The 14,949-nt window shown below is 39.2% G+C and overlaps 1 protein-coding gene across 1 annotated transcript in view; it reads right to left on the bottom strand.

The window, feature by feature from the left end:
- The window catches only part of disc1 (DISC1 scaffold protein), a gene marked incomplete at its 3' end in the record, with an annotated part of 31,285 nt that extends 18,350 nt beyond the window's left edge, over positions 1 to 12,935 (bottom strand). Inside the window, exons 1-6 of the mRNA XM_034226627.1 lie at positions 12,399 to 12,935; positions 7,330 to 8,285; positions 5,863 to 5,932; positions 4,548 to 4,704; positions 3,406 to 3,502; positions 2,782 to 3,014 (exon numbers count right to left, since the gene is read on the bottom strand). Of these exons, the coding sequence (XP_034082518.1) occupies positions 2,782 to 3,014; positions 3,406 to 3,502; positions 4,548 to 4,704; positions 5,863 to 5,932; positions 7,330 to 8,285; positions 12,399 to 12,465 (1,580 nt within the window). The remainder of the gene's footprint in view (positions 1 to 2,781; positions 3,015 to 3,405; positions 3,503 to 4,547; positions 4,705 to 5,862; positions 5,933 to 7,329; positions 8,286 to 12,398) is intronic.
- Positions 12,936 to 14,949: the final 2,014 nt, after the last annotated feature.

The following is a 14,949-nucleotide window of genomic DNA, read 5'->3' as shown; positions in this document are numbered from 1 at the left end:
CCAGTGTAGAGCCGATGAAAGGGAGTCAGAGGCGGTGTATTCAGAATGGACTTCCACACTTTATTATCCGTTAATCGAGACACGGTAAGTAGCCTACATGTGCTGCTCTGTATGACAAGCTAGCATGAATGACAACAACCCCAGTACCCTCACTAACGGGTCCGGGTTGCAACACACACGGTGAATTATGTACTAATAATGTGTCACCACAGTTGTTCAGTTTGTGTGTTGTGGAACATGCGTGTCCGTGCATGAAAATATACCACACACACCCAATTACAATTGCATGTTCAATTCACTACCCTGGAAGTTAATACAGTTGTTAAAGTTGGAACAGCCTGTGGACAGCCGTTCTTCCTTGCATGTCAGTCGCCGACACCTTCTTACAGAGGGGGAGGCGTGCCTCACACTTTGAAAACCGCTGGTCTTTCAAAACCTTTATTTATCCAGGTAAAATCCCATTGAGATCAATGATCTCTTTTTCGAGGGAGACCTGCAGATCTAGATGATAGTTTCAGATATCAAGGGTAATGTCAGAGATGCTATTACTGTAAATGAATGTAAACAAGACAAACCATTAAGGTCACATTATTCCGTGACAGTGATATAAATCAATTAGAAGATGGGGTAAAATGAGCATAAAATCCATTATGCAGTCACCTTGAGGTCCCAAACCATTCGTATCACAAAATGTGTGTGCCCTTTTTATGTTATTCATGCTGATATTCAGGTTGAGTCATATTCAGATGTTGTCTCTGGACATCAGTATTACTGCACCTTATTTCAGGGATGCAGCTCCTCTGAAGAGGGTGGATTTATTTAATCCAGTTAGGAAATAAATCTTTATGTGATGTGTTATTTGGAAAGGGAACTGGAAGCACAACAATCGCAATGACCCAAAGGATGACACCTGGAGATGTGCAGCTTAATATCCAATCTGAGGCCGCAATTTCAATCAGCATCAAGAATAAATGCTTTCCAGTTGGGGAAAGAATATGTCAGATATCAAATGATGCCTGGGAGGGTGGGTCACGCCACCGAGAAGGTGATAAGTACAATTTACATGTCTTTTTAATGAGTGGCAAGACAGAGAGGCTTTCCACGGTGCTCTGTTGCAAGCTATTAACTTCAGAGGATATGATGCAAAATAATCATTTGCATCTGAGAAAAACCATTAAAATTCAAAGCAGGTTCAAGCAGGTGTGAGAGAAGAGGATTGAGGGCACAGCATGGAATGGGTGGAATAAAGAAAAATGAGGTTGTGGCTGCTTAATGTGTCCTCTTTGAACCTGAATACAAACAAAATATTATATATGTATACGTTTATTGGCCTTAGATTTCTACAAAAATTGCAAGTGCACCCCTCCCAAACATAAATTGCACAAGAGTGTGCAATTTTGTTTTTTTTATGTGGAAATACTACATATGTATTCCCCACTTTAATTTCATAAGCTTCTCTATGCTTTTAATTTAGATTTTAATTGGGTTTAAACATGACGGTGTGCTTTTTGACTCTGCTGTACTTTCTTGACAAGAGAATATCGTTTGTTGCAGGGCAGCTAAGGCTGGGAAGCAAAGATTTTGCGAAATAGGAACTACTTTGACACATCCTCCTCCAAAAGAGCTAGTTTTATGATAGGAAAGTAAATGACTTGATACAGGGAAAACATCCTAGGACTGAGGATTGGTGTTTTGTTATTACCACTGCAGCTCTACATCAGCCCCACCTGGTGACTGACAGTACTGCAGGAACTGTGAGAACTGTCAACTGGATGATAAGAAATTAGTACACCTGACTTTCATTTACTGTCAAAGAAAAACCTGACCAGGACTGTGAGCATATAGTTGAAGTGTATTTTGTCTCATATGATTCATTATGTATATTAATATATACAGAACCTAACATAACAATCATTTACTTATCTATTCATAGAAATAATTAACAATACATTAAACTTCAAGTGGAGTCTTTAGCCAGTTGTAGATTGTAACTGGCTAAAGTATACTGTACTTAAGTATACATTTCAGCTACTTCATTTGAGTATTTACATTTTCTACAAACATTTTCCATATAACTCAACTAATAATATATGTTGTGATATAATGAATAAAACTACCCAGCAGTAAAAGTATTACGTTAAATGATGAAGACAGAAACGCATAAATAATTTAAATCCAGTGATTAGTTTTTCGAGTTATGCTGTATAGTCTCATCCAATCAACGCTTGTTTCCAGTGACCAATAGGAAGACACTTAACAATAATGTGTGAAGATGTTTCTTCACAATACACTCCCAAGGCACAATGTGACAATTACATTTTCCACCTACATTTGCTAATTTTCCCAATAGTGATGGACTATGTAGAGCAGGTGCACATACTCTCTGTTCATCAAAACCCTGTGAAACGTATGTCAAGAGATGTTTCCTCATTTGAATTTGAGTTTCTCATGCACTGATTGCATTGAAATTAAGACATTATCTTAAAATGTAGTTTTGTGCCAGGGAACAGTAGCTTATGTCTATAATAATTCATCTTAATCAGAACAAATGTCTTCCACAATCATTCTAATCAGAATAAGCATTAATGTAAAAATATGTTTTAAATTATTTTAGAATTATTCTTTATATTTTCTTCTTGGGCATCTACTAGTTATTTAAGCATGTAATCAATCACTTAACGTGTGCATACAGTTTTTCGGATTGCACACTAAAACTGTATGTGCAGTGATTTGATGCAAAAGTCAACAGAAAATATTCAGCACGAATCATGTGAGGCTGACCTGAGTAGGGAGGCTGAAGGTGAGACGGTGATCTGCGTGCGGTTTTCAGAGGTGACGAGGTCCTGCAGGGTTCGGCTCATGTCGCGGAGCTGGGCTACGGTGCGGCCCTGCAGCACGGAGCCCTCCAGCTCCTCGGCCTCCACCTGCTGCGCCTCCTGCTGGATCTGCTGCTCCAGGCCTCGGCTATGGTCCCTCAGCTCCGTCAGCCTCCATTGCAGCTCTGCTATCTCCACCTGCACAGGTTTCATTAATGATCCTGGTGTTCATTATCAGGTACTTATCAATGATAGTTCTGTTCTCTGGCTGTTATCCAGGATATAGTTCAACTTCTTATAATAGTTCAGTTTTAGTTGGAAAAATAGTTCCTGTTTTTAAGAAGTTTTTATAGTCTGTTTTAAAATCAGCATATCAAACTAAATTGAATTAACTGTAGTTTAACTATCCTAACAAGTACATTTGGCACTATATTCAAGTACACAAACTTTCCTTACCCTGCAATTAAACACAACTAGAAGTCTTTCTATATGTTTTTAGCATTTATCAGTATTGTATTACACAGGTGTTCCACATAGTGTCAGAAAATACCATTGTAAGCCTTAATGACATAATGTGAGCTAATTTTACCTCTATCAGCCGTTTCTCCTGGATCAGGCGATCTTTTTGATGCAGTGGACCGTGTGATGATTCTGACCTCTCCCCTGCATCCTGCTCCACATCCTTCCTGACAACCAGTCCCCAAAAAATACAGTCAAACCTCAGCAATGTTTTTTAAATATATTTTAAAACAATTCTAACCTTCTTCACATTTCAAGGTCTTGAGTTGAGCTTATGTGGTTGTGTACTGTGTACTGGGACATTAAAACGTGTTCCTTTATATATCACTAAATCTAATTGAACCCAATTTCGTGCTGCTTTTCCTTCTAGCTTTTCAGCCCCAATTAAATAGAATGGAAGAATGTCTAACAGAGGTGACCTTAAATCTTTGGGAGCATGTTTTTTTAGATTCAAATATGTGTGGAAAACACGGCATCGCTGCTTGAGGTTACATTTGTCCAGGATACCCTCTAGAGAGGCCCCAACTGATTTCCTTCCTGTTGCAAGAGCTATTTTTGTCTTCCCTCTCAAAATGCTCTGTCCTACGACATAATAATGATCATGATCACATGACCGAGTTTATAATCAAATTTTACCCATAAAACTGGCTGCTTATACTTCCTAGTGAGATGAGATTCATTCTATAAGACCCTGTTTTAAAATAAATCTCACCAGAACAAATTGTATCTGGTGCTTTGTTTTATTGTGCAAATAATCACTATGTTATAGTATCAAATGTGTGATAATTAACATGGCACAAGTCTGAATATGTCTGAAATTGAAAGCATAACAGGGAATATTTTCTTTTTATCCGGTCACATTTAGTACTTAATTTCACTTCACGTTTCGCTAAAAAAAGTCATTCTCTCTCTCTCTCTCCTCTCTCTCGCTCTCTCTCTCTCTCTCTCTCTCTCTCTCTCTCTCTCTCTCTCTCTCTCTCTCCTCTCCTCTCTCTCTCTCTCTCTCTCTCTCTCTCTCTCTCTCTCTCTCTCTCTCTCTCATATGTCATGAGGGAGAACATTTTTACTTCAGTTTCACAACAGTAGCTTTTGAATGCTGTGATATTAATTCTGTCACCACACATCATGCTGCTCATATCCAACTTGGTGTTACAGCAGTGTGAGTCTTGTGTTCAATGATAATGCAGCTAAAGTAATTGTTTTGTGACTGACCTGCACTGACTGCAGTCCGCCCTCTGGAGGGCGCTGTGCACCACCTGTCTGAGCCGCTCCAGGAACAGAGCCACGCTGGGCTGTCTGGAGGGCAGACCCAGCTTCAGAGCGCCTCGCTCCCTGCACAGCTCCTCCAGCTTTTTCCCAAAACGTTCAGCTGAAAACACAAACACACACACTGAATAACAGGCAGCAACATTGGCCAAAAGGTTTTGTTATTAGAAACTATCTTCAATTCTGAGAGTCCGTGTAGAAACTTGATGTGACTACAGAAATCAGATTACTCTCTAAATTATAACGCATACTTTATGCCTCATTCACTAAAAAAAACATAGGCATTCAAAATCACTAATTATTTAATTACAAAATGATACCTTCACTAGAAGAAACTTAGAGAGACTTTCGCTACTAAACAGTTCTCTGCTTGCTTTTTCCAAGAAGATATCATTCCTATAATTTAAACTTTCAGAATGCTTCATTTCTGAGCCCTTTTTTTTTTTTTAAATGCACCTTTCTGTTTGGCTCCCAAAAAGCCATCGGAGGGCAAAACATTAAGATCTACATCAGCAAGAAAATCCTATTATTTCTTGTCTACAACATTTCAGTAAAAGAAGATTACATTTCATTGGTTCAACAAACTGTGGATTTATCCCATGCAGTCTTCAAAGTTAAAACAACCCAGGAAAGCCCATGCATGCATTCTGGGCTACTTTCCTTAGTTTCACAATCTCCAGTTTAACTTGGCTAATTTATCTGATGTGTGAGCACTGACATGTGGACATACGGACAAGTCAACACTCCAGCTTTGGATAGAGAAAGAACACTTATAGGGTTAGTTTCAGCTTGACTGATAAACTAATCATCAAACCAGAGTTATCATTTGTACTAACTTCTAATAGTAGACATGATAGGACACATTAGTCAAGATAGTATATCAGTGAGTCGCTCAGTTCACAACAAACCATTTATTCAGCTTGAATTAATGTGCAGCCTTGCATGCTTTATCAAAAGCATAGTTTGATCAATAACTATCAGTTAGCAAGAAATCCAATAAAAGCGACTGAATTACTTCCCATTACCTCTCTCTACTAAAATGTCAAACAGATGAATGCCTGGGTCCTGACTGAACAAATCAGTAATACCTTGAAATAAATTGAGAATCCCAAAGAGAACTGTATGTGAAGCTGCTGAAACTATGTCACAAGTTACATTAATTTACTTTTGACTATTCAAAATTAAGACTAACAACAACACTGTTCAGAAATGGCCTACTTAATCATTAAAAAAACGGCTCAATTGAAAGGCTCAAGTTCACCTGCATCATAGTCATCATCCAAAATGGCTTTCTGCTGGAGCCTCTGCAGCTTTAACATCATGGACTCAATCTGAAAAGCGACACACAATAGACTGAAGACAGAACATATGATGCAACAATCCAGAGGGCAATGCTCTTTAAACTGTCACCACAAGGCAAAGAGAGTGAAGGGGGAATGACCATAATTTCAATTTGACACCACGTCAGCTATTTGTGGTCTAGGTAAATCTAGGAAGTTTAAAACCTCAATATCGTCACTAAATATTGCTATTTAGAGTGCATCTCATCAGGTAACACTAATAGAAATATGTTGGTGTTTTTAATGTCAACGTTTCCTGTACCTTCTCATTTGTCTACAACACACAATTTGAGGGATTTCACTTGTTTGGTTTGGCTTGTAAAATCCTCTCAAATTGGGGATTAGGACATCAAAGAGATGTCAAAGATGAATATGAAAACATTTGTTTTGAAATGGCCAATCATTGTTTATTCTTATTTGTTGTCAGTAGGCTCATCACATTAAAACTGAGATGGTTAAACTCACTCTTTTCTATGTAATTTTGGACAAAGTCTTGTTTGTAAGAAGTTTGGTGTTTAAACATAGAGTAGTGTAGAGCTGCAGATGTGTGATATGTGGTGAGCTTTATCATTAAAAAATAACACGTTGGCCTACACTATTACCGTAGCTGGCTCATGCTCTTAAAGAAATAGTTTGACATTATTGAACAAATTCTCGTAAAATGTCTTGCTTAGTCAGATTTGAAAAACTAATACCTCTCTCTCGTGTTAAGCTAGCAGCTTTTTAGCTTAGCTTAGCTTAGCGCAACGACAAAACCAGGGTTCACCAACTTTTAACTCTCTTCAACTTTCTTACTGCTTTTCAGTCTTTTTAGGATTTATACAAACAAGGTATATCATTTGGGTACCACTTTACAATAAGACTACCCTTATAAAGGGTTTACGAATAGTTTGTAATTCATTTATTAAATAATTAATAAGCTTTTATATGACATGAGATAAACAGAGCAACTGTGACCGGTTGCTTGCCAAATAGTGAGCCCACATTTATCTGTACTGCTATTAGCCTTATATTGGCTACTTAGCTTACTTCGTCTTCTTCATCAGCCAGCATCCTTGGTATCTGTTGATTCTCGCCAAGTAGCCGATATAAGGCTTAGTCATCTTGCCAAATAGTGAGCCTATGTTGATGTATGAAAACTATGTTAGAACTGGTTTACAAATGGTTCTTATTGATTAATAAAGTGTTTACAGCATAATTATAAACCCTTTATGAATCCTTTATAAGGGAAGTCTTATTGTAAAGTGGTACCCTTACATTTGATGTGCAAAAAATAAAATGTTGAGATGCCTTAGTACTCTGACTCTGAACCTGATCTTGGAATTGACTTAAACTCAATAAGGCTATTGTGACAACAGCCCTGCATCCCAAGCTCACATCATGCCTACCTTAGTGTGAGTGCGGTTGTTTTGGAGGCAGTCTTGCAGCACACCCTCATACTTCTTCACCAGGTTGTCCCAGCCTTGCTCGGAGACAGGCGTAGCGCTCTCATAACCTGAGGTGACGGAAGAGGCGGAGGCGGTGTCTGAGTCCAAGGACAGTGAGGAGATGATCTCTATGTCCAGAACTGGGGAGTCACATTCAAGCTGGTCAGGCGTAGCCCCCCTGCCACCCCACTGACACTCCCGCCAAAACCTACTGCCTAATGTCAGCTCCTCTCTCTTTGCCTGGCTACCTGGGGAGGAGGAGGGCAGTGATTGGAAAGGAGTTGACTGTTTTGAGACATTGTGCACAATGGATAAGGTTGCTGGTTTTGATTGAGGTGAACTAGGTGCATGAGTTGACTGATATAGGGGTTCTGGTCCCCTGGGTGGTGTGGCAGTGGTTGAATATGTCTTCTGGCTGGTGTTTAGAGACTGTTGGATAAAACTGAAGCTGGAGTTAAAGGAGTCCTGTGCTGAGGACTGGAGTGCTGGGCTCGGGCTAAAACTGAGTTCATTCTGGGACAAAGAGGATGGACCCCGATGGCTGGATGTACCATTAATGGCACTGTAGTCCACATGGGGAAAATGACGAGTTCCAGAGCAGAGAAAACTCGTACTTTTCCAGGATCCACATGTGACTTTATCAGGCTGAAGCTGATTTATTACAGACACCTTGACAGCAGGGGTTAGACTCATCCTTTGTGCACTGGTCCCCTGAGTGATGGCAGTGTGACGCCCAGATTTCCCATTCCTAATGCAAGTGGTCCTCCCTTCGTCTTCCTCCTCTTCCTCCTCTTCCTGCTCCTCCTCCTGCCCATTAAAAGTGCTCTGTAGTCTGGACTGCTCTCCTCTCATGTACCCTGGTCTTCGATGGAGCCTCTTACGAGTGGAGCTGCCGGCTGTCCCTGATGCTCTGCCACCTGTAAATGCAGATATCAATCATTAAGCTGGACAACACAGTCATTAGGAAGGTAAAGAGTGAGCTCATAGGAAAATGTGCCAATTTCACAAGAATGGAAAAAATATCAGATTGTAAGAAATGGATGTGATATGACCAAAATGACTTATCCCAGGCTTTGCTGTTAAAGCTAACTTTGTTAACTGAATGACAAACAACTTTGGCAGATGTCAGACAGTTCCCAGAGTTCTGTTCCAGCTGTTGGGAAATACCAAAGCCACACAGTCATTTTGAGTTGAGATACGCCTCTCAGTGGAGGAATGGCCAACATGAACAATATTTGTTTAAGTTACATTTGAATTGGTTTATCCTTGAAAACACAGCCATGTTGACCTAGTCCAGAGGTTCTCAGACTGCTCTGATGTTTGCAAGGCTTTTAAGATTTAATTTAAAGATAGCAAAATGACAAACTCTCTTTCTGTGGGGTGCAACATTGTGTATTAGAGGCTGGACGTTTACAGGGAAAGTAAGAAAGACTTGGGGTAATGGAACAAGCTTTAAGTATAGTACCAGTACACTTTGATAAAGCACAAGACGCATTATTTTTCACTTAAGACAAAAGCTTTGACGGAGGTCCGAGAGCCCTTATAGTTGAGTTTGTGTATATTGGCAACTCTCATTACTTATGCAACAGTCATTTGATTCATTGTTATTTGATTTGATACATAGTATTGATCAGTGCAGCTTTTGAAATTGAGAGGTTCAGATTAGGGCCAAAACAGAAACATTTAAGTTTACTGTTTGTGTGCAACAAATTTGGATATTGGAAAAAGTTTAATTTGTGTTTGGACAGCAGAGCAATGTAAAGAAACATGCAGTCCATGTTCTTAATAATGTAACTAATTTCCCTAATATTGTTACTCAATGACTAAAATATCAACGCTTTATGATGGGCGGGCCATGAAAGAAATACTACTGCAATAGATTTGGCCAATCTTAACAATGAGGGTAAAACATCAGTGTAAACAGAATTTGAACTGAACATGGAGCAGGATGTTAAAGTGTGTCTTCAGAGCACCTGCTGCAGCTCCACATGATTAATACCACATATCATGTGTAGGATTCAGAGAGGGAGACACGCTGAAACGTTGGGTATCAACAGCCCCTTTGTGTACAGCTGCGCCGCTCTCTCTTCCACTTCTGGCTCTCAATTTTCTCTTCCCACACTCACACACACACACACACAGACACACACACTGACACATGGGCTTATAGTGAAACACTGGGGGCATTCAGACTACTATCATTGTAAAACCCTGTTACACTTTTTTTTAAATGTTGTATTACTATCACAGTTATTTTAAAGTATGTGTCTAGCTGTATATCAAGACAGGAATGCAGGGCATCAAACAAACCAAGACCACTACAAAGAAACAAGAGACACCCATGACCTCGAGTGATGTCACTCCTAATCCTCCCATGTGACTGGAGAGGAAGAGACACAAAAGGACACCACTTAAGGGAGAGTTTGGATGTTAGGCTGATGGGAAGGCAAGGTTTTTAGCAAGGGTAACATAGGGGGGTTCCTTTGGTACCCATGTATGTGTGCTTAGAGTCTTCTGTCCACTGGGACCCCTGTGCGCTACAAGCTCAGGTTACAAGCAGCTCCATTAGTGTTTCAATGCAGACGTGGCCACTGTTCCATAACCAATTTAAGTAACCCAACACTATCCTCAGTACCAAAGACAACCGTCTACCATCTGGTGTGGACAAGAAATATAATATGTAGCTACTCCACATTGTCAAAAAGCCCAGGAATTGAAAGGGAAAGGACTTGTTGATCGAACGTGCTACTGTATCCTCAGAATGCTTCGATTACACAAAGAGGGCTCTTCTCACAAAAGGGGAAGGAAATGCCTCAGGGCCCATTGTGCATGTCTGTCTGTGTGTGTGTTGGGGGCATCTACTTCTCGGTTGAAGCCCTTCAGAGGTATGTCATTTGCTGCTTCCTGCCAGGCTTTGTGCCGAAATAGTTTGTCAGGAATTCCGGCAGAAACAGCTAATGGTGGGATGAAGTCATTGTTTTTGCAAGTCAGAAGTTAGTCCCCATTAAAGACCGCCAAGTCCCAAGTCCTGAACTTTCAGTTTCAGTCCTAAACAAGACATAATGCGGCCCCAGTCCATAACCTCCGATCAGCACATTTGGCATAATGCTGCTAACCAAGGTTAGGTTTTTATAGTTCTATTCCTGCATCTTGATTGGATAGCGTTGGGTCAAACAAAGTGTATCAGGGAAATCCAGTGTCAAATTGCTTTGAATGAATAGCGAAAGTGTAAGCTTGTATTGATTTGGTGCACACTTTAAATAACTTACTTTTAAATATATGGACTTGGGGGAAGGCATTATTATTTGTAAGTAAAAAGCTCAAGAGAAGATGAGATTCATTGTTGTAAAAGTAGTAGTCTTACTCGATGAAAAGTCATGTGACTCGAGTCCACACATCTGGAAACCACAAACAAGCCAGGGAGGACTAAAGGTAGTTCAAATCTGGAGTCTGAATAATCCACACTGCGACAATTACAACTTTCTAGTTGAAACTGGCTAATTCTGAGGAACCTCTGTACAAAGTGTGGGAAAACGAAGCGTTCAGACAGAGGAGGCCGGATTATTTACCTTTGGGAGATTAAACAGGCCCTCCTCGGAGCCCTCAGGTTAAACACAACATCCCATTGGCTGCTGAAAGAGCTTCGGCCACAGAGAAGAGGAATGCAGAGGATCTCATAAAAACACAAATGTTTGAGGAACAAGCTCAGCAGCACCCTCAGACACACACACACACACCAGCAGATCTACATGTCAGCAGCCTCCTGAGAAGCAGTGCTGCTCGGCAGATGTGCAACACTTCGCCACTTGTGACCGACCACAGCAACAGGAATAAGGAAGTGAAAGTCTTTGGACCGTGAATATGACAGATGGTGACCCAAGAAGTAATTCTATCTATCTGGAAAATGTATTTAGTGGCTGACAGGAAACTGTACTAATGTAAGACCTTCGCTGCATTGCTCTGGTGAGACTTTAAAAATAAAAACAGCTCTGCACTTCCTGTTTGGTCACACGAGGATCATAAATTAGCTGAATATGGTGGAGCTTAGTGGAGTGAAGACAAAGCAGCGAGGAAAAAGACTGGCGTGGTTAAAATGACTACACCCACAATACTAAAATATGATTTAATCTCTTTTTAATTGCATTACCTTTTAACGTCAACATCCATCATACGAAATGAGTCATTTTGACTTTAGATGCTGTTTATAACCTATTTTTTTATGTGAACAATATGTGTAAGAAGGCTGGTCTTTCTTTTAGATGCTGAAGTAATCCTATATATGGAGTTGGTTAGCTGTACTTTCACACTGGTTACATGTTTGACAAGAATATTGTTCTAAAACATGAAGACAAGAAGGGCCAACCTGTGTCACTGTTGAAAGATGTGCAGCTACTGTAAAGATTCAAACACACTAAGGTTATAACTTGATTATAGAAAGTTTAAGCATGCCAAGTTATTACAGGCATCCTATCAGAAACTGAAATATCTAACAGTGGGCGCAAATGCAAATAAGTTACGCAAGATAGATCATATACAGCTGGGTGCTCATACTGTACCACTCTAAATTGTCATTTGAGGGAAACAAATCTTTCACAAGTATTTTGTTACTTTGCAATCATCACTGACTGTCAGGGACCCTTTGAACTATATGACCTGAATGAGAAACAAAGGGCAAAAAGCAGGTATTGTTTTGGACTAGTTAGACCGGTTAATAGAGGTGAATACAGTATTCAGATCCAGTGACCACTGTAAGCTTTTATATAAGTACCCTTTATAGTTATTTGCAATGTTGTGTTTTTTGATGTGGTCATGCCAATAAAGCTCCTTTGTATTGTATTATTGTATTTTCTTCTTTCTAGTTTATTCTCATTTCCAATGACTTATTATTAGGTTTGTATTTACTTTCAAAGTCATGTTAAGAACCATGGGAATATTTAAGATAGCCTTCATAATCCCCAACATCTTCCCTTCTGCATCAGATCTATGGTTTTCGTGAGAAACAGAAGCTGTAGAAAATAAGTTTGTTTTACCTTCCATGACTTCGCAGTGAAGCAGAGAGTTACTGTGACATCCCAGCCCCATTAGTCCAGCAAACATCTTTCCATTAACAACTAGCTGTTAGTGGGCAGAGAATGTCAGATCCCGGCACTATGGAGTTACATCGACCATGTTTTAGTAGAAGAGGAGCCAAGCAATGCGACTGATCTTATTTCCGTTGTGGAAAAATGAACCCAGGCTGTTATTTTCTCTCCAACTTTGGAATGACATGTGAAGCCGGCTTTTTTACACGCGTTCCTTTGTCCATAATAAACATTTCCTGACGCAAGTATTGATCCAATGCGTTGTCTCCTCTGCGGCAAACAAGTGGGTCCAGTTGCGTATTTGAATACACGGTCTGGAGATAAATGGTCTTCATGTGTTGTTGGAAAATCATCCAGTGGTAAATGTTGGAAATGCAGAAGTAATGAGTGTGAAAGTGTCTCATCGATGAGTTGATCTGCAATCCGTTATTCGCTGCTGCGCCCATTCGTTGTGCGTCGTGTTGGAGCAGCGCGAGGAGCTCCTACGTGTTCTGGAATTTGACTCCAGACTCCTTCAGCCCGCCTCACAACCGCAGCAGGCAGGATGCACACTGCTCTATGCGCACGCTGTGTTTATTGTCATATATGTAGCTGGTGGAGTTAAATAAAAATATTGTGTTAAAAACACATACAAAAAAGCTGTCGTTCTACGTCAAACTCTGTTAAAGGCAGATAAACAATACTACACTTAAACGTATTATGTAGCACTCTAGGAATGGCCTCATTATCATTATGTGAGTTTGCACATTCAACCTTTTCATGCATTAATTATCAATTACAAAGTAAGCTTTTTTTTGTTCTATCATAATTGAAAGCAAAGGGAAAACATGCAAACATAACTGTCCTGTTATGTTGTTGCAGTTCAATCTACAATCAGCCTATCAAAATGCTTGTTACAATAGACCAATCAGGATAATAAAATGGATATTGTCAGCAGCTAATGAAAGGGCTGGTTCCAATCAACCAATCAGAGGGCCAATGTAATGGCTTGAATCTATTGGGAAATCAGAGGGTTCTTTCCATCCTTTATACAGTACTGTCTTTGGTTTACATCGTACTGTGAATTGGCTTGTTTTGATTGTCCAAAAAACATAAGACTAACATTAACTTATTTTGTCGGCAAAACTTTAAAATATAATGACTTGTTTTTACTTATGTGTAACCTATTGAAATGCACACAACACAAAGATGTAGAGAAATAAATATACATTAGAAATGCACAATGTAATCCCTTTTAAAGTGTATGTCTCTGCATTGCACACTATCCCAATAGTTTTTTGTCAATAATATGTAGGTCAACTAATTGTTTGGGTGCAAAAATGCATGTTATTTTTGCATATTTTTAGACACCAATAATATCCTGACAAGTCTTGCTTTGTTTATGCAAGTGAGGGAATGAATAAGAGGAGACCCCAGAGCAGAGTCTTTTCAACCTCCTTCCCACACATCCAAGTGTTCCTTTCATTCAGTGGCTAGTTGATGGACAAGACTCTGTTTTGTGGGCTGAACTGAGCTCTTTATCACAGAGCGCAGCCTTTATACTTAGTAAAGCCACACTGTGGAGAGAAAAAGAGCTGGGTGGCAGAATGGATTAAATCAATCTAGATCCCCTTTCTGGTGTTAAATATGAAGAGCACTTAATGTCTTTTGGCAAAAAAAACATTTAAGTGCTAATATGTTTTGTAATGTTTTGAAACATGAAAATAAGTATTTTACAGCATATATTATCAGAATAGGAGAGTGCAAACAGGTATGGGCGAGAGTTAGAAGAAGGAGGAAAAGAGGATAGATAAATATGGTAATCAATGGTAAAAATAAATGTTTATCTGTAAGGTAAATAACTAAATATAATAATAATAAAGACAAAAAACAAATAAATATAAATAAAACAGGTAAATAAATCAATGAATAGTATTTGGACAACCTTTAGTGCACGACATTTCCTAATGTAATGTAGATTCATGCAACAAAAAGCAAATCAGAAAAAGCCCGGCGGTTGAATTTTTTCAACGCAGGCATTGTAATTTATTTTATACAGTGTATATTTATAATCTGTAGTAATATTGAATTCATTTGATCTTGTTTCTTCAAGATTGTTTCTGTTTTATGGATAAGCATTTGCTCTTATAATATATATCGGTAGTACGGACATTGGCCACTAGATGGCAGACTCGTATAACACTTGAACTCATTATATTCTGTCACATCTCTGAAAAGAACATCGAAAGGAATGAAATGACAGATGATCTTATTTGTGTATGACTATAAAACTATTGATCAGCAAAATGTCAACTGTCTTACATCCCTATATCTGAAGCAGAATCAATCAGACAGAAATTACATCATAAAGCCCCCAATGATATTCTCATAGATTAGCAATTACAAGCCTTTAAGCACAACCGGACCTCATATTGATAATTTTCTTTCAAATTAATTAATTCTGAACAAGGGCTTCTGTTACTGATTATATATTACGCAGGCATATCATAACCACAATCAG

The sequence above is a fragment of the Gymnodraco acuticeps genome, unplaced genomic scaffold, assembly GCF_902827175.1.
Source record: "Gymnodraco acuticeps unplaced genomic scaffold, fGymAcu1.1, whole genome shotgun sequence".
NCBI lineage: Eukaryota > Metazoa > Chordata > Actinopteri > Perciformes > Bathydraconidae > Gymnodraco > Gymnodraco acuticeps.
This window is presented reverse-complemented; position numbering and strand designations above follow the sequence as displayed.